This window comes from Engystomops pustulosus, chromosome 3 (genome assembly GCF_040894005.1).
Source record: "Engystomops pustulosus chromosome 3, aEngPut4.maternal, whole genome shotgun sequence".
NCBI lineage: Eukaryota > Metazoa > Chordata > Amphibia > Anura > Leptodactylidae > Engystomops > Engystomops pustulosus.
In genome coordinates, this window is record NC_092413.1 from 214,823,800 (window position 1) to 214,844,295 (window position 20,496).

Sequence of the window (20,496 nt, forward strand, 5' to 3'; positions counted from 1 at the left end):
GAGATTTTATTAACTCTTTCTTGGTGGGGGTTAAGAAAATCATAAATTCTGGTTTAAGGTTTTTATTTATTTATTATTTTGTTGCCCATTCACGTTCAATAAAAATAATATCAAAACACGAAGGAAAAATAGCTTCGCCCACTTGGCTTGTGCATAGGGAGAAGCATATGTTATTCTTATTCTATGGGTCATCACGATTCTGGTGATACCCCATTTTTATAGCTCTTTATGGTGGATTTGTTTTACAGAACTCATTTGTTGAGAAATTTGTCTGTTTTTGCAGTTTTATTTTTTGTTTACAGAGCTCTGTTTCAGGGCTTGTTTTTTGTGGAACAATCTGTACTTTTTATTGGTATCATGTCGGGGTAAATGTTACTTTTTGATCACTTTTTATCCTGTTTGGTTCATGGTTGGATGTGAAAATATTATAGTTTTTTTTGCAAGGTTCACGCTGTGGGTTCAGAGTAATTGCCCTGCTTTGATCTAATATTCATGAATACTATCATAAGGTCCTGGCAGGGCGATTGTTCATGGACAGATAGGGATCACATGACCCTCCATCTACAGCCATTTTATGGACAGGAATCTCTGGCTGATGAGGTAACAGACAGGGGGCTTCACTTTACACATGAAGAAAGTGGAGCAGAACTATTAATAGATGTATATTGGTAGGTATAGGTATAGGATTGGTACCTAGTACCCTGCCCCACACATTAGAAAAACATAAGGTAAAGTAGCCAATCCCTTTAACACATTGGTCTTCATGTAGAAAATGAACAGAGAAGGGGCCAATGTGTAGAACCTCTGGAGAACATTGTAGGACATGGCCTTGTATGACATCCAGTAGATGTTGGTAGAGTCCAATGGGGTCCCTTCTACAAAACTAATGGAGGTGCAAAAGAACTCCCCCAAAAGAATCCCCCCAAGACAACCTCTCAAGAAAACCCCCAAGACAACCCCTTAAGAGAACCCCCCAAGACAACCCCTCAAGACAACCCCTCAAGAGAACCCCCCAAGACAACCCCTCAAGAGAACCCCCCAAGACAACCCCTTAAGAGAACCCCCCAAGACAACCCCTCAAGAGAACCCCCCAAGACAACCCCCCAAGAGAACCCCTCAAGAGAACCCCCCAAGAGAACCCCTCATTGTGGGAATGGTTAGTCATCTTTCTTTTCGCTTTCCGATAACACTTGACTGTATTGTATCACAATGGTCATGACACAACGTGCGTAGATGGAGCTGTTTTTTCCCATTCACAGAATTCCTTAATTAATAAAACAATTAGGGCGCGAGTTCAGGAGGTTCTTATCACAAATCCTTGGAGAATAGAGAATAAATTAAGAGACTTTTCCTCGCTCATGATTTTCCTTTCCTTTCTGGCATCAGGATGATGGAAACTCCTCGGGACACATGATGACTTCTTTTGTGCCGAGGTCTCCTGAAGAACATAAGTCACGGGGCTTTGCCTTTCTCATATTGTTCTGTGTTCTCCTACATCTCTGCCATGACGTGTGTGGAGTCCAGTGCGGAAATTAGTTACAGATAAAAGCTTCATCCTCTGTCTATAACTTATACTGATAATCGTTATGTTCTCAATACTGAATCCAGCAGAATATTCCGACATCGGAGAAACTGCAATGGTCTTACCAATGCTGCTTAGGTTAAATCAATAATACACACAGTGATGTCACAGTACAGGGATAATACACATAGTGATGTCACAGTACAGAGATAATACACACAGTGATGTCACAGTACAGGGATAATACACACAGTGATGTCACAGTACAGGGATAATACACACAGTGATGTCACAGTACAGGGATAATACACACAGTGATGTCACAGTACAGGGATAATACACATAGTGATGTCACAGTACAGGGATAATACACACAGTGATGTCACCGTACAGGGATAATACACACAGTGATGTCACAGTACAGGGATAATACACACAGTGATGTCACAGTACAGGGATAATACACACAGTGATGTCACAGTACAGGGATAATACACACAGTGATGTCACAGTATAGGATAACACACACAGTGATGTCACAGTACAGAGATAATACACACAGTGATGTCACAGTACAGGGATAATACACACAGTGATGTCACAGTACAGGGATACTACACACAGTGATGTCACAGTACAGGGATAATACACACAGTGATGTCACAGTACAGGGATAATACACATAGTGATGTCACAGTACAGAGATAATACACACAGTGATGTCACAGTACAGGGATAATACACACAGTGATGTCACAGTACATGGATAATACACATAGTGATGTCACAGTACAGGGATAATACACACAGTGATGTCACAGTACAGGGATAATACACACAGTGATGTCACAGTACAGGGATAATACACACAGTGATGTCACAGTACAGAGATAATACACACAGTGATGTCACAGTACAGGGATAATACACATAGTGATGTCACAGTACAGGGATAATACACATACTGATGTCACAGTACAGGGATAATACACACACAGTGATGTCACAGTACAGGATAATACACACAGTGATGTCACAGTACAGGGATAATACACACAGCGATGCCACAGTACAGGGATAATACACACAGTGATGTCACAGTACATAGATAATACACACAGTGATGTCACAGTACAGGGATAATACACACAGTGATGTCACAGTGCAGGGATAATACACACAGTGATGTCACAGTACAGAGATAATACACACAGTGATGTCACAGTACAAGGATAATACACACAGTGATGTCACAGTACAGGCATAATACACACTGCGATGCCACAGTACAGGGGATAATACACACAGTGATGTCACAGTACAGGCATAATACACACTGCGATGCCACAGTACAGGGATAATACACACAGCGATGCCACAGTACAGGGGATAATACACACAGTGATGTCACAGTACAGGGATAATACACACAGCGATGTCACAGTACAGAGATAATACACACAGTGATGTCACAGTACAGGGATAATACACATAGTGATGTCACAGTACAGGGATAATACACACAGTGATGTCACAGTACAGAGATAATACACACAGTGATGTCACAGTACAGTTATAATTCACACAGTGATGTCACAGTACAGAGATAATACACACAGTGATGTTACAGTACAGGGATAATACACACAGTGATGTCACAGTACAGGGATAATACACATAGTGATGTCACAGTACAGGCATAATACACATAGTGATGTCACAGTACAGGCATAATACACACAGCGATGCCACAGTACAGGGGATAATACACACAGTGATGTCACAGTACAGGGATAATACACACAGTGATGTCACAGTACAGGGATAATACACACAGAGATGTCACAGTACAGGGGATAATACACACAGTGATGTCACAGTACAGGGATAATACACACAGTGATGTCACAGTACAGGCATAATACACACAGTGATGTCACAGTACAATAAAAGAATGTTCAGCTTGTAATTCTAATAATCTTGGATAGAAGTGGATCAGCCAGTTATGTCGCTGGTTTTGAATCTAGAGAAGGAATAATTGTACATCCTGAGATTTTGGCACATGGTGCTGGCAGCATATTCTAAATGCACACGAAAAGACTTTATCTTGATCTTGTATAAACAGAGTTATTAGTAATTGGTGAGATACAAGGTGGGAGAGCAGGTTCTGCTTACTTACTGCTAATGTGTCACTCCCTGGGGTTACACAGATCACTGAGAGTGGACGGGTATTATCAGTGATGCTTCATTACTTTATACAAAAAAGTTCTACAATTTTCTAAAATATTTGGAATTTCAGTTGCTCACAATTTTCAAACTACTATTATCAGATGCACGACAATCCACAGCAGCCAGTCCTGCTGTCACCTATTGTAGTCCTGCTGTCAGCTATTGTAGTCCTGTAGTCCTGCTGTCACCTATTGTAGTCCTGCTGTCAGCTATTGTAGTCCTGTAGTCCTGCTGTCACCTATTGTAGTCCTGCTGTCAGCTATTGTAGTCCTGCTGTCAGCTATTGTAGTCCTGCTGTCAGCTATGGTAGTCCTGTAGTCCTGCTGTCACCTATTGTAGTCCTGCTGTCAGCTATTGTAGTCCTGCTGTCAGCTATTGTAGTCCTGCTGTCAGCTATGGTAGTCCTGTAGTCCTGCTGTCACCTATTGTAGTCCTCTAGTCCTGCTGTCACCTATTGTAGTCCTGCTGTCACCTATGGTAGTCCTGTAGTCCTGCTGTCACCTATTGTAGTCCTCTAGTCCTGCTGTCACCTATTGTAGGCCTGCTGTCACCTATGGTAGTCCTGCTGTCAGCTATGGTAGTCCTGTAGTCCTGCTGTCACCTATTGTAGTCCTGCTGTCACCTATGGTAGTCCTGTAGTCCTGCTGTCACCTATTGTAGTCCTCTAGTCCTGCTGTCACCTATTGTAGGCCTGCTGTCACCTATGGTAGTCCTGTAGTCCTGCTGTCTCCTATTGTAGTCCTGTAGTTCTGCTGTCACCTATGGTAGTCCTGCTGTCACCTATTGTAGTCCTGCTGTCAGCTATGGTAGTCCTGTAGTCCTGCTGTCACCTATTGTAGTCCTGCTGTCACCTATTGTAGTCCTCTAGTCCTGCTGTCACCTATTGTAGTCCTGCTGTCACCTATTGTAGTCCTCTAGTCCTGCTGTCTCCTATTGTAGTCCTGCTGTCACCTATTGTAGTCCTGTAGTTCTGCTGTCACCTATTGTAGTCCTGTAGTCCTGCGGTCAGCTATGGTAGTCCTGTAGTCCTGCTGTCATCTATGGTAGCCCTATAGTCCTGCTGTCAGCTATGGTAGTCCTATTGTCAGCTGTGGTAGTCGTGTAGTACTGCTGCCACCTATTGTAGTTCAGTAGTCCTGCAGACGACTATGGTAGTCGTGTTGTCAGCTATGATAGTCCTGTAGGCTTGCTGTCACCTATGGTAGCCCTGTAGTCCTGCTGTCAGCTATGGTAGTCCTGTAGACGTGCTGTCACCTATGGTAGCCCTGTAGTCCGGCTGTCAGCTATGGTAATCTGGTTGTCAGCTATGGTAGTCCTGTAGACCTGCTGTCACCTATGGTAGCCCTTTAGTCCTGCTGTCACCTATTGTAGTCCGGTAGTCCTGCTGTCAGCTATGGTAGTCCTGTAGTCCTGCTGTCACCTATTGTAGTCCTGTAGTCCTGCTGTCGGCTATGGAAATCAGCTATGATAGTCCTGTAGACTTGCTGTCACCTATGGTAGTCCTGTAGATGTGCTGTCACCTATGGTAGCCCTGTAGTCCTGCTGTCAGCTATGGTAGTCCTGTAGATGTGCTGTCACCTATGGTAATCCTGTAGTCCTGCTGTCAACTATGGTAGTCCTGTAGTCCTGCTGTCACGTATGGTAGCCCTGTAGTCCTGCTGTCAGCTATGGTAGTCTGGTTGTCAGCTATGGTTGTCCTGTAGACCTGCTGTCACCTATTGTAGTCCTGTAGTCCTGCTGTCAGCTATGGTGGTCCTGTTGTTAGTTATGGTAGTCCTGTAGTGCTACAGTCAGCTATGGTAGTCCGGTAGTCCTACTGTCAGCTATGCTAGTCCTGTAGTCCTGCTGTCAGTTATGGTAGTCCGGTAGTCCTGCTGTCAGCTATGGTAGTCTGGTAGTCCTGCTGTCAGTTATGGTAGTCCTGTAATCCTGCTGTCAGCTATGGTAGCCCTGCTGTCATCTCTCCAGCAGTTTGTTTCAATGTTCAGGTTGAATGCTATCCCCTGCTATACAACTCAATACTCCTAAATAAATATTAGAAACTTACTATTAGCTGCAGCGGAATGAGTCTATGACTCTCAGCAGGGCTCCTCTTCCTGATCCTTTCTCCCTTTTCCACACAATATTGTGAGCGGCACTGTGCAGGGAAGATAATTTATGTCATCTAATAAATATCTTTGTCTTCTCAGTTTTCCAGGATGTCCATGTCATGATCTTCGTGGGTTTTGGGTTCTTAATGACATTTTTGAAAAGATATGGCTTCAGCAGCGTCGGTATCAACCTACTTATTGCGGCTTTCGGCCTCCAGTGGGGGGCATTGATGCAAGGCTTGTGGCACTTACATGGAGGGAAGATTGAAATCGGCATCAAAAGGTAACAAGGTTATGGACCTGTAGTATCAACCTCCAGTGTCTAGATATTTGTGTTACATAGTTACCACGCTGCCCTCTAATGGTGCTTTAGTTTAGTATCAGAATGTCCACCTAATTTAGTTAGTGCTGGTGGTCACACATGCCCAGTAGCTCAATTATACCTCAGTCTTGAATCGTCTACCATTCATGATGACTCCTGCCATCTTAGAGGTCAGCCAATAGGAAAAGGGAGTTACGGGTATATCCAGCCCTGGTCATAGATATATATAACAGAAGGTATACACTGGTGGTGTCCATAAGTGTCCATCACCATTGATTCAAGCACAAAGTCCTCCAATGCTCAAAGAACACATGGTAGAAGATTCATGTTATTGTATCTTGTGTATATTTTTCATAATAATTAGATTTTTTGTAATTTTTTTTCTCAGTATGATCAATGCCGATTTCAGTACCGCCACAGTATTAATTTCTTTTGGAGCCGTCCTGGGAAAGACGAGTCCCCTGCAGATGCTTATCATGGCCATCTTTGAGATAACCATATTTGCATGTAATGAACATCTTGTGGCCTTCTTGGGGGTAAGTATCAGAATCATACACTGGGGCAAATTTACATACCCGGTCCATTCGCGATCCAGCAGCGCGTTCTCTGCGGTGGATTCAGGTCTTCCGGCGATCCACTAAGGCAGTTCCTACGACGTCCACCAGGTGTCGCTGCTGAGCTGAAGGCCGCAGAGCCCCGCCAGAGTTCACGATCCTATACCTGGTGAAGGTAAGCGCATGTCCCGTGACACTTTTTCTTTTTTAAATGTGGTGGTTTTTTCAAATCCGTCGGGTTTTCGTTCGGCCACGCCCCTGATTTCCGTTGCGTGCATGCCGGTGCCGATGCGTGCCAAAAAAACGGGGCAATACAGGAAAAATCGCTGCAAATTGGAAATATTTGGGTAACACGTCAGGAAAACGCGAATCAGTGGCCTCAGTGGTACCTAGTGACATAGAATAAGTCCCTGATAACCTGGATTGGGCAAATTGGGTCCTTTGAGGAACCAGAGAATCGTGTGTTTAAAAATAACCCAACTATTCTCCTACAACTCTGAAGAATGCAGAATGGTGAATGCAGCTCTGCAGTATAATACACACCTTACAGTAATAAAAGTAATGCAATACATTCTCATAGTGACTTACTGTAGCTTGTCTGTAGGTTATCTATACTCCTCCTGTCTTGGTATCCTCCAGGCTACAGATATTGGGGCATCGATGGTCATCCACATGTTCGGAGCCTATTTTGGATTGGCAGCTTCCGCTGTTCTCTATCGTTCTGGACTGAAGAAAGGACACGAGCACGAAGGCTCCGTATACCACTCGGATCTCTTTGCAATGATTGGTAAGAAAATAATCACTAAAAATTACTGACAACAAGTGGTCCCCGTCTTTTTTGTGTTGTGTTTTATCTCTGCTTTCCGAATCACAAATAATAATAATGTTAATAATAATAATTTAACTACTTCTACAACTTTAACTAACTACTACAGTAATACTACTGATCCAAATAATACATACTACTGCTTCTTCCATCAACAATGCTACTACACTGATGATAATATAATACTACTAATAATAATAATATAATAATAATGATGATAATAATAACAATACTAATAATAATATCAAACTGATATTATCAGAATTGTTATTATAACAATTATAATTATTATTAATAATATTATTATAATAACAGTAATAATAATAATAATAATAATAATAATAATATAATAATAAAATAATAATAATAATAATAATATCAAAATGATATTATCAGCATTGTAATTATAATTATTATAATAATGATTAATAATATAATAATATTAATTATTATTATTATTAATGATAACAAAATAGAATAGAAAACCCAAACAGACTAATGTTTGCTTATTGAATTAAAAAAAAAAATCTAAAAAAAAGTTATAAAACAACAATAATAATATAATATTAAAAAGGACAAAATTAAAACCTGCATATGGAATATTTAATATACCATACAATAAAGCGTTGTACAATTAAAAAAAAAAGTAATTGGTAGAAATGTGAAAAGGTGATTCTTTATTTTTTTATTTTTTTATTTTAATATTTTATACTGTTTAAACATTAAAATATTAAACATTAAACGTAAAAATACTACAAACATATTGGAGAAAACTTGTATGGCTCCAAAAAGACGTACAGCAACAAGTGCGACTCCTCAGCTCTGCCATTAGATGTCAGTCATTGCTAAACATGAGCAAAGCAGTTTCCATGAGGATTTAACAGTCTAACTTAAATGTGCTGTTAAGATTTAGGATTTTGATTAATGTTCTATATGCCACGATAGCTGCCTGACCTTGGCATCTAAGGGGATCAAATGATCAGAGTCATCTTTATTCCATGTCACTACAGTGGAATTAAGGCTTTCTTGTCAATTTAGACTGTTCTGCAATGACACATGAATCACACAGCAAGATATTCTACGAAGGCCCGCAGATATAATAACCAGCAGAGTGCCCCCATAAACATGATGCCCAGCAGAATGCCCCCAATAATATAATAACCAGCAGAGTGCCCCCATAAACATGATGCCCAGCAGAATGCCCCCAATAATATAATAACCCGCAGAGTGCCCCCATAAAATGATGCCCAGCAGAATGCCCCCAATAATATAATAACCAGCAGAGTGCCCCCATAAACATGATCCCCAGCAGAATGCCCCCAATAATATAATAACCAGCAGAGTGCCCCAATAAACATGATGCCCAGTAGAATGCCCCCAATAATATAATAACCAGCAGAGTGCCCCCATAAACATGATGCCCAGTAGAATGCCCCCAATAATATAATAACCAGCAGAGTGTCTCCATAAACATGATCCCCAGCAGAATGCCCCCAATAATATAATAACCAGCAGAGTGCCCCCATAAACATGATGCCCAGCAGAATGCCCCCAATAATATAATAACCAGCAGAGTGTCTCCATAAACATGATGCCCAGCAGAATGCCCCCAATAATATAATAACCAGCAGAGTGTCGCCATAAACATGATCCCCAGCAGAATGCCCTCAATAATATAATAACCAGCAGAGTGCCCACATTAATATAATGACCAGCAGATTGCCCCATTAATATGACCAGCACAATGCCCCCAATAATATAAAACCAGAAGAGTGCCCCCATTAATCTAATGACCAGCAGAGTGACCCCATTAATATAATGACCAGCATAGTGCCCCCGTTAATATAATGAACAGCAGAGAGCCCTATTAACAAAATGTCCAGCGGAGAATCCACTTAAAAAATAAACACTGTGATGGTAGAATCACCTCTCCTCCAGGTGTAAAGAATGCCCCTTTCTATTTGATAGTAGAACCTCCTCTCCTCTAGGTGTAGAGGATGCCCCCTGTCTATGGTGATGGTAGAACCTCCTCTCCTCTAGGTGTAGAGGATGCCCCCTGTCTATGGTGATGGTAGAACCACCTCTCTTCTAGGTGTAGAGGATGCCCCTGTCTGTGGTGATGGTAAAACCTCCTCTCCTCTAGGTGTAGAGGATGCCCCCTGTCTATGGTGATGGTAGAACCACCTCTCTTCTAGGTGTAGAGGATGCCCCTGTCTATGGTGATGGTAGAATCACCTCTCCTCCAGATGTAGAGGATGCCCCCTGTCTATGATGATGGCAGAATCACCTCTCCTCCAGGTGTAAAGAATGCCCCTTTCTATTTGATAGTAGAACCTCCTCTCCTCTAGGTGTAGAGGATGCCCCCTGTCTATGGTGATGGTAGAACCGCCTCTCCTCTAGGTGTAGAGGATGCCCCCTGTCTATGGTGATGGTAGAACCTCCTCTCCTCTAGGTATAGAGGATGCTCCCTGTCTATGGTGATGATAGAACCACCTCTCCTCTAGGTGTAGAGGATGCCCCTTGTCTATGGTGATGGTAAAACCTCCTCTCCTCTAGGTGTAGAGGATGCCCCCTGTCTATGGTGATGGTAGAACCTCCTCTCCTCTAGGTGTAGAGGATGCCCCCTGTCTATGGTGATGGTAGAACCTCCTCTCCTCTAGGTGTAGAGGATGCCCCCTGTCTATGGTGATGGTAGAACCACCTCTCTTCTAGGTGTAGAGGATGCCCCTGTCTGTGGTGATGGTAAAACCTCTTCTCCTCTAGGTGTAGAGGATGCCCCCTGTCTATGGTGATGGTAGAACCACCTCTCCTCTAGGTGTAGAGGATGCCCCCTGTCTATGGTGATGGTAGAATCACCTCTCCTCCAGGTGTAGAGGATGCCCCCTGTCTATGATGATGGCAGAATCACCTCTCCTCCAGGTGTAAAGAATGCCCCTTTCTATTTGATAGTAGAACCTCCTCTCCTCTAGGTGTAGAGGATGCCCCCTGTCTATGGTGATGGTAGAACCGCCTCTCCTCTAGGTGTAGAGGATGCCCCCTGTCTATGGTGATGGTAGAACCTCCTCTCCTCTAGGTATAGAGGATGCTCCCTGTCTATGGTGATGATAGAACCACCTCTCCTCTAGGTGTAGAGGATGCCCCTTGTCTATGGTGATGGTAAAACCTTCTCTCCTCTAGGTGTAGAGGATGCCCCCTGTCTATGGTGATGGTAGAACCACCTCTCCTCTAGGTGTAGAGGATGCCCCCTGTCTATGGTGATGGTAGAATCTCCTCTCCTCTAGGTGTAGAGGATGCCCCCTGTCTATGGTGATGGTAGAACCACCTCTCTTCTAGGTGTAGAGGATGCCCCTGTCTATGGTGATGGTAAAACCTCCTCTCCTCTAGGTGTAGAGGATGCCCCCTGTCTATGGTGATGGTAGAACCTCTTCTTCTCTAGGTGTAGAGGATGCCCCCTGTCTATGGTGATGGTAGAACCACCTCTCCTCCAGGAGTAGAGGATGCCCCCGGTCTATGGTGATGGTAGAACCACCTCTCCTCCAGGAGTAGAGGATGCCCCCGGTCTATGGTGATGGTAGAACCACCTCTCCTCTAGGTGTAGAAGAAGCTCCCTGTCTATGGTGATGGTAGAACCACCTCTCCTCTAGGTGTAGAAGAAGCTCCCTGTCTATGGTGATGGTAGAACCACCTCTCCTCTAGGTGTAGAGGATGCCCCCTGTCTATGTTGATGGTAGAAACGCCTCTCCTCTAGGTGTAGAGGATGTCTCCTGTCTATGTTGGTGGTAGAACCTCCTCTCCTCTAGGTGTAGAGGATGCCCCCTGTCTATGCTAATGGTAGAACCTCCTCTCCTCTAGGTGTAGAGGATGCCCCTGTCTATGGTAATGGTAGAACCTCCTCTCCTCTAGGTGTAGAGGATGCCCCCTGTCTATGGTGATGGTAGAACCTCCTCTCATCTAGGTGTAGAGGATGCCCCCTGTCTATGGTGATGGTAGAACCTCCTCTCCTCTAGGTATAGAGGATGTCTCCTGTCTAGGGTGATGGTAGAACCACCTGTGCTCTAGGTGTAGAGGATGCCCCCTGTCTATGCTGATGGTAGAACCTCCTCTCCTCTAGGTGTAGAGGATGCCCCCTGTCTATGGTGATGGTGGAACCTCCTCTCCTCTAGGTGTAGAGGATGCTCCTGTCTAGGTGATTGTAGAACCACCTCTCCTCTAGGTGTAGAGGATGCTCCTGTCTATGGTGATGGTAGAACCACCTCTCCTCTAGGTGTAGAGGATGCCCCCTGTCTATGGTGATGATAGAACCGCCTCTCCTCTAGGTGTAGAGGATGCCCCCTGTCTATGGTGATGGTCGAACCTCCTCTCCTCTAGGTGTAGAGGATGCCCCCTGTCTATGGTGATGGTAGAACCACCACTCCTCCAGGTGTAGAGAATGCCCCCTGTCTATGGTGATGGTAGAACCACCTCTCCTCCAGGTGTAGAGGATGACCCCTGTCTATGGTGATGGTAGAACCACCTCTCCTCCAGGAGTAGAGGATGCCCCCGGTCTATGGTGATGGTAGAACCACCTCTCCTCTAGGTGTAGAAGAAGCCCCCTGTCTATGGTGATGGTAGAACCACCTCTCCTCTAGGTGTAGAGGATGCCCCCGGTCTATGGTGATGGTAGAACCGCCTCTCCTCTAGGTGTAGAGGATGCCCCCTGTCTATGGTGATGGTAGAACCTCCTCTCCTCTAGGTATAGAGGATGCTCCCTGTCTATGGTGATGATAGAACCACCTCTCCTCTAGGTGTAGACGATGCCCCTTGTCTATGGTGATGGTAAAACCTTCTCTCCTCTAGGTGTAGAGGATGCCCCCTGTCTATGTTGATGGTAGAAACGCCTCTCCTCTAGGTGTAGAGGATGTCTCCTGTCTATGTTGGTGGTAGAACCTCCTCTCCTCTAGGTGTAGAGGATGCCCCCTGTCTATGCTAATGGTAGAACCTCCTCTCCTCTAGGTGTAGAGGATGCCCCTGTCTATGGTAATGGTAGAACCTCCTCTCCTCTAGGTGTAGAGGATGCCCCCTCTCTATGGTGATGGTAGAAACTCCTCTCATCTAGGTGTAGAGGATGCCCCCTGTCTATGGTGATGGTAGAACCTCCTCTCCTCTAGGTATAGAGGATGCCCCCTGTCTAGGGTGATGGTAGAACCACCTGTGCTCTAGGTGTAGAGGATGCCCCCTGTCTATGCTGATGGTAGAACCTCCTCTCCTCTAGGTGTAGAGGATGCCTCCTGTCTATGGTGATGGTGGAACCTCCTCTCCTCTAGGTGTAGAGGATGCTCCTGTCTAGGTGATAGTAGAACCACCTCTCCTCTAGGTGTAGAGGATGCTCCTGTCTATGGTGATGGTAGAACCACCTCTCCTCTAGGTATAGAGGATGTCTCCTGTCTATGGTGATGGTAGAACCCCCTCTCCTCTAGGTGTAGAGGATGCCCCCTGTCTATGGTGATGATAGAACTGCCTCTCCTCTAGGTGTAGAGGATGCCCCCTGTATATGGTGATGGTCGAACCTCCTCTCCTCTAGGTGTAGAGGATGCCCCCTGTCTATGGTGATGGTAGAACCACCTCTCCTCCAGGTGTAGAGAATGCCCCCTGTCTATGGTGATGGTAGAACCACCTCTCCTCCAGGTGTAGAGGATGACCCCTGTCTATGGTGATGGTAGAACCACCTCTCCTCCAGGAGTAGAGGATGCCCCCGGTCTATGGTGATGGTAGAACCACCTCTCCTCTAGGTGTAGAAGAAGCCCCCTGTCTATGGTGATGGTAGAACCACCTCTCCTCTAGGTGTAGAGGATGCCCCCGGTCTATGGTGATGGTAGAAACGCCTCTCCTCTAGGTGTAGAGGATGCCCCCTGTCTATGGTAATGGTAGAACCTCCTCTCCTCTAGGTGTAGAGGATGCCCCTGTCTATGGTAATGGTAGAACCTCCTCTCCTCTAGGTGTAGAGGATGCCCCTGTCTACGGTGATGGTAGAACCCCCTCTCCTCTAGGTGTAGAGGATGCCCCCTGTCTATGGTAATGGTAGAACCTCCTCTCCTCTAGGTGTAGAGGATGCCCCCTGTCTATGGTGATGGTAGAACCTCCTCTCATCTAGGTGTAGAGGATGCCCCCTGTCTATGGTGATGGTAGAACCTCCTCTCCTCTAGGCATAGAGGATGTCCCCTGTCTAGGGTGATGGTAGAACCACCTGTGCTCTAGGTGTAGAGGATGCCCCCTGTCTATGGTGATGGTAGAACCTCCTCTCCTCTAGGTGTAGAGGATGCCTCCTGTCTATGGTGATGGTGGAACCTCCTCTCCTCTAGGTGTAGAGGATGCTCCTGTCTAGGTGATGGTAGAACCACCTCTCCTCTAGGTGTAGAGGATGTCTCCTGTCTATGGTGATGGTAGAACCACCTCTCCTCTAGGTATAGAGGATGTCTCCTGTCTATGGTGATGGTAGAACCCCCTCTCCTCTAGGTGTAGAGGATGCCCCCTGTCTATGGTGATGATAGAACCGCCTCTCCTCTAGGTGTAGAGGATGCCCCCTGTCTATGGTGATGGTCAAACCTCCTCTCCTCTAGGTGTAGAGGATGCCCCCTGTCTATGGTGATGGTAGAACCACCTCTCCTCCAGGTGTAGAGAATGCCGCCTGTCTATGGTGATGGTAGAACCACCTCTCCTCCAGGTGTAGAGGATGACCCCTGTCTATGGTGATGGTAGAACCACCTCTCCTCCAGGAGTAGAGGATGCCCCCTGTCTATGGTGATGATAGAACCGCCTCTCCTCTAGGTGTAGAGGATGCCCCCTGTCTATGGTGATGGTCAAACCTCCTCTCCTCTAGGTGTAGAGGATGCCCCCTGTCTATGGTGATGGTAGAACCACCTCTCCTCCAGGTGTAGAGAATGCCGCCTGTCTATGGTGATGGTAGAACCACCTCTCCTCCAGGTGTAGAGGATGACCCCTGTCTATGGTGATGGTAGAACCACCTCTCCTCCAGGAGTAGAGGATGCCCCCGGTCTATGGTGATGGTAGAACCACCTCTCCTCTAGGTGTAGAAGAAGCCCCCTGTCTATGGTGATGGTAGAACCACCTCTCCTCTAGGTGTAGAGGATGCCCCCGGTCTATGGTGATGGTAGAAACGCCTCTCCTCTAGGTGTAGAGGATGCCCCCTGTCTATGGTAATGGTAGAACCTCCTCTCCTCTAGGTGTAGAGGATGCCTCCTGTCTATGGTGATGGTGGAACCTCCTCTCCTCTAGGTGTAGAGGATGCTCCTGTCTAGGTGATGGTAGAAGCACCTCTCCTCTAGGTGTAGAGGATGCTCCTGTCTATTGTGATGGTAGAACCACCTCTCCTCTAGGTATAGAGGATGTCTCCTGTCTATGGTGGTGGTAGAACCACCTCTCCTCTAGGTGTAGAGGATGCCCCCTGTCTATGGTGATGGTAGAACCTCCTCTCCTCTAGGTGTAGAGGATGCTCCTGTCTATGGTGATGGTAGAACCACCTCTCCTCTAGGTGTAGAGGATGTCTCCTGTCTATGGTGGTGGTAGAACCACCTCTCCTCTAGGTGTAGAGGATGCCCCCTGTCTATGGTGATGGTAGAACCGCCTCTCCTCTAGGTGTAGAGGATGCCCCCTGTCTATGGTGATGATAGAACCGCCTCTCCTCTAGGTGTAGAGGATGCCCCCTGTCTATGGTGATGGTAGAACCTCCTCTCCTCTAGGTGTAGAGGATGCCCCCTGTCTATGGTGATGGTAGAACCCCCTCTCCTCCAGGTGTAGAGAATGCCCCCTCTCTATGGTGATGGTAGAACCACCTCTCCTCCAGGTGTAGAGGATGCCCCCTGTCTATGGTGATGGTAGAACCACCACTCCTCCAGGTGTAGAGGATGCCCCCGGTCTATGGTGATGGTAGAACCACCTCTCTTCTAGGTGTAGAAGAAGCCCCCTGTCTATGGTGATGGTAGAACTACCTCTCCTCTAGGTGTAGAGGATGCCCCCGGTCTATGGTGATGGTAGAAACGCCTCTCCTCTAGGTGTAGAGGATGCCCCCTTTCTATGGTAATGGTAGAACCTCCTCTCCTCTAGGTGTAGAGGGTGCCCCTGTCTATGGTAATGGTAGAACCTCCTCTCCTCTAGGTGTAGAGGATGCCCCTGTCTACGGTGATGGTAGAACCCCCTCTCCTCTAGGTGTAGAGGATGGCCCCAGTCTATGGTGATGGTAGATCCCCCTCTCCTCTAGGTGTAGAGGATGCCCCCGTCTATGGTGATGGTAGAACCTCCTCTCCTCTAGGTGTAGAGGATGTCCCCTGTCTATGGTGATGGTAGAACTGCCTCCCCTCTAGGTGTAGGGGATGCCCCCTGTCTATGGTGATGGTAGAACCTCCTCTCCTCTAGGTGTAGAGGATGTCTCCTGTCTATGGTGGTGGTAGAACTGCCTCCCCTCTAGGTGTAGAGGATGTCTCCTGTCTATGGTGGTGGTAGAACCACCTCTCCTCTAGGTGTAGAGGATGTCTCCTGTCTATGGTGATGGTAGAACCTCCTCTCCTCTAGGTAAGAGGATGCCCCCTGTCTATGGTGATGGTAGAACCTCCTTTCCTCTAGGTGTAGAGGATGTCCCCTGTCTATGGTGATGGTAGAACCTCCTCTCCTCTAGGTGTAGAGGTGCCCCCTGTCTACGGTGATGGTAGAACCTCCTCTCCTCTAGGTGTAGAGGATGCCCCCTGTCTATGGTGATGGTAGAACCACCTCTCCTCTAGGTGTAGAGGATGCTCCTGTCTATGGTGATGGTAGAACCACCTCTCCTCTAGGTATAGAGGATGTCTCCTGTCTATGGTGGTGGTAGAACCACCTCTCCTCTAGGTGTAGAGAATGCCCCCTGTCAATGGTGATGGTAGAACCTCCTCTCCTCTTGGTGTAGAGGATGCTCCTGTCTATGGTGATGGTAGAACCACCTCTCCTCTAGGTGTAGAGGATGTCTCCTGTCTATGGTGGTGGTAGAACCACCTCTCCTCTAGGTGTAGAGGATGCTCCCTGTCTATGGTAATGGTAGAACCGCCTCTCCTCTAGGTGTAGAGGATGCCCCCTCTCTATGGTGATGGTAGAACCTCCTCTCCTCTAGGTGTAGAGGATGTCTCCTGTCTATCGTGGTGGTAGAACCACCTCTCCTCTAGGTGTAGAGGATGTCTCCTGTCTATGGTGGTGGTAGAACCACCTCTCCTCTAGGTTTAGAGGATGTCTCCTGTCTATGGTGATGGTAGAACCTCCTCTCCTCTAGGTGTAGAGGATGTCTCCTGTCTATGGTGGTGGTAGAACTGCCTCCCCTCTAGGTATAGAGGATGTCTCCTGTCTATGGTGGTGGTAGAACCACCTCTCCTCTAGGTGTAGAGGATGCCCCCTGTCTATGGTGATGGTAGAACCTCCTCTCCTCTAGGTGTAGAGGATGCTCCTGTCTATGGTGATGGTAGAACCACCTCTCCTCTAGGTGTAGAGGATGTCTCCTGTCTATGGTGGTGGTAGAACCACCTCTCCTCTAGGTGTAGAGGATGCCCCCTGTCTATGGTGATGGTAGAACCGCCTCTCCTCTAGGTGTAGAGGATGCCCCCTGTCTATGGTGATGATAGAACCGCCTCTCCTCTAGGTGTAGAGGATGCCCCCTGTCTATGGTGATGGTAGAACCTCCTCTCCTCTAGGTGTAGAGGATGCCCCCTGTCTATGGTGATGGTAGAACCCCCTCACCTCCAGGTGTAGAGAATGCCCCCTCTCTATGGTGATGGTAGAACCACCTCTCCTCCAGGTGTAGAGGATGCCCCCTGTCTATGGTGATGGTAGAACCACCACTCCTCCAGGTGTAGAGGATGCCCCCGGTCTATGGTGATGGTAGAACCACCTCTCTTCTAGGTGTAGAAGAAGCCCCCTGTCTATGGTGATGGTAGAACCACCTCTCCTCTAGGTGTAGAGGATGCCCCCGGTCTACAGTGATGGTAGAAACGCCTCTCCTCTAGGTGTAGAGGATGCCCCCTGTCTATGGTAATGGTAGAACCTCCTCTCCTCTAGGTGTAGAGGGTGCCCCTGTCTATGGTAATGGTAGAACCTCCTCTCCTCCAGGTGTAGAGGATGCCCCTGTCTACGGTGATGGTAGAACCCCCTCTCCTCTAGGTGTAGAGGATGGCCCCAGTCTATGGTGATGGTAGATCCCCCTCTCCTCTAGGTGTAGAAGATGCCCCCGTCTACGGTGATGGTAGAACCTCCTCTCCTCTAGGTGTAGAGGATGTCCCCTGTCTATGGTGATGGTAGAACTGCCTCCCCTCTAGGTGTAGGGGATGCCCCCTGTCTATGGTGATGGTAGAACCTCCTCTCCTCTAGGTGTAGAGGATGTCTCCTGTCTATGGTGGTGGTAGAACCACCTCTCCTCTAGGTGTAGAGGATGTCTCCTGTCTATGGTGATGGTAGAACCTCCTCTCCTCTAGGTGAGAGGATGCCCCCTGTCTATGGTGATGGTAGAACCTCCTTTCCTCTAGGTGTAGAGGATGTCCCCTGTCTATGGTGATGGTAGAACCTCCTCTCCTCTAGGTGTAGAGGTGCCCCTGTCTATGGTGATGGTAGAACCTCCTCTCCTCTAGGTGTAGAGGATGCCCCCTGTCTATGGTGATGGTAGAACCACCTCTCCTCTAGGTGTAGAGGATGCTCCTGTCTATGGTGATGGTAGAACCACCTCTCCTCTAGGTATAGAGGATGTCTCCTGTCTATGGTGGTGGTAGAACCACCTCTCCTCTAGGTGTAGAGAATGCCCTCTGTCTATGGTGATGGTAGAACCTCCTCTCCTCTAGGTGTAGAGGATGCTCCTGTCTATGGTCATGGTAGAACCACCTCTCCTCTAGGTGTAGAGGATGTCTCCTGTCTATGGTGGTCGTAGAACCACCTCTCCTCTAGGTGTAGAGGATGCCCCCTGTCTATGGTGATGGTAGAACCGCCTCTCCTCTAGGTGTAGAGGATGCCCCCTGTCTATGGTGATGATAGAACCGCCTCTCCTCTAGGTGTAGAGGATGCCCCCTGTCTATGGTGATGGTAGAACCTCCTCTCCTCTAGGTGTAGAGGATGCCCCCTGTCTATGGTAATGGTAGAACCTCCTCTCCTCTAGGTGTAGAGGATGTCTCCTGTCTATGGTGGTGGTAGAACTGCCTCCCCTCTAGGTGTAGAGGATGTCTCCTGTCTATGGTGGTGGTAGAACCACCTCTCCTCTAGGTGAGAGGATGCCCCCTGTCTATGGTGATGGTAGAACCTCCTTTCCTCTAGGTGTAGAGGATGTCCCCTGTCTTTGGTGATGGTAGAACCTCCTCTCCTCTAGGTGTAGAGGTGCCCCCTGTCTATGGTGATGGTAGAACCTCCTCTCCTCTAGGTGTAGAGGATGCCCCCTGTCTATGGTGATGGTAGAAGCACTTCTCCACTAGGTGTAGAGGATGCCCCCTGTCTATGGTGATGGTAGAACCTCCTCTCCTCTAGGTGTAGAGGATGCCCCCTGTCTATGGTAATGGTAGAACCTCCTCTCCTCTAGGTGTAGAGGATGGCCCCTGTCTATGGTGATGGTAGAACCTCCTCTCCTCTAGGTGTAAAGGATGCCCCCTGTCTATGGTGATGGTAGAACCACCTCTCATCTAGGTGTAGAGGATGCCCCCGGTCTATGGTGATGGTAGAACCACCTCTCTTCTAGGTGTAGAAGAAGCCCCATGTCTATGGTGATGGTAGAACCACCTCTCCTCTAGGTGTAGAGGATGCCCCCGGTCTATGGTGATGGTAGAAACGCCTCTTCTCTAGGTGTAGAGGATGCCCCCTGTCTATGGTAATGGTAGAACCTCCTCTCCTCTAGGTGTAGAGGGTGCCCCTGTCTATGGTAATGGTAGAACCTCCTCTCCTCTAGGTGTAGAGGATGCCCCTGTCTACGGTGATGGTAGAACCCCCTCTCCTCTAGGTGTAGAGGATGGCCCCAGTCTATGGTGATGGTAGAACCCCCTCTCCTCTAGGTGTAGAGGATGCCCCCGTCTATGGTGATGGTAGAACCTCCTCTCCTCTAGGTGTAGAGGATGTCCCCTGTCTATGGTGATGGTAGAACTGCCTCTCCTCTAGGTGTAGGGGATTCCCCCTGTCTATGGTGATGGTAGAACCTCCTCTCCTCTAGGTGTAGAGGATGTCTCCTGTCTATGGTGGTGGTAGAACTGCCTCCCCTCTAGGTGTAGAGGATGTCTCCTGTCTATGGTGGTGGTAGAACCACCTCTCCTCTAGGTGTAGAGGATGTCTCCTGTCTATGGTGATGGTAGAACCTCCTCTCCTCTAGGTGAGAGGATGCCCCCTGTCTATGGTGATGGTAGAACCTCCTCTCCTCTAGGTGTAGAGGATGCCCCCTGTCTATGGTGATGGTAGAAGCACTTCTCCACTAGGTGTAGAGGATGCCCCCTGTCTATGGTGATGGTAGAACCTCCTCTCCTCTAGGTGTAGAGGATGCCCCCTGTCTATGGTAATGGTAGAACCTCCTCTCCTCTAGGTGTAGAGGATGGCCCCTGTCTATGGTGATGGTAGAACCTCCTCTCCTCTAGGTGTAAAGGATGCCCCTGTCTATGGTGATGGTAGAACCACCTCTCATCTAGGTGTAGAGGATGCCCCCGGTCTATGGTGATGGTAGAACCACCTCTCTTCTAGGTGTAGAAGAAGCCCCATGTCTATGGTGATGGTAGAACCACCTCTCCTCTAGGTGTAGAGGATGCCCCCGGTCTATGGTGATGGTAGAAACGCCTCTTCTCTAGGTGTAGAGGATGCCCCCTGTCTATGGTAATGGTAGAACCTCCTCTCCTCTAGGTGTAGAGGGTGCCCCTGTCTATGGTAATGGTAGAACCTCCTCTCCTCTAGGTGTAGAGGATGCCCCTGTCTACGGTGATGGTAGAACCCCC

The 20,496-nt window shown here is 47.6% G+C and overlaps 1 protein-coding gene across 1 annotated transcript in view; it reads left to right on the plus strand.

The window, feature by feature from the left end:
* Positions 1 to 20,496, plus strand: part of RHAG (Rh associated glycoprotein) — a 41,239-nt gene that overhangs the window by 5,288 nt on the left and 15,455 nt on the right. Inside the window, exons 2-4 of the mRNA XM_072143776.1 lie at positions 5,941 to 6,124; positions 6,552 to 6,699; positions 7,357 to 7,504. Of these exons, the coding sequence (XP_071999877.1) occupies positions 5,941 to 6,124; positions 6,552 to 6,699; positions 7,357 to 7,504 (480 nt within the window). The remainder of the gene's footprint in view (positions 1 to 5,940; positions 6,125 to 6,551; positions 6,700 to 7,356; positions 7,505 to 20,496) is intronic.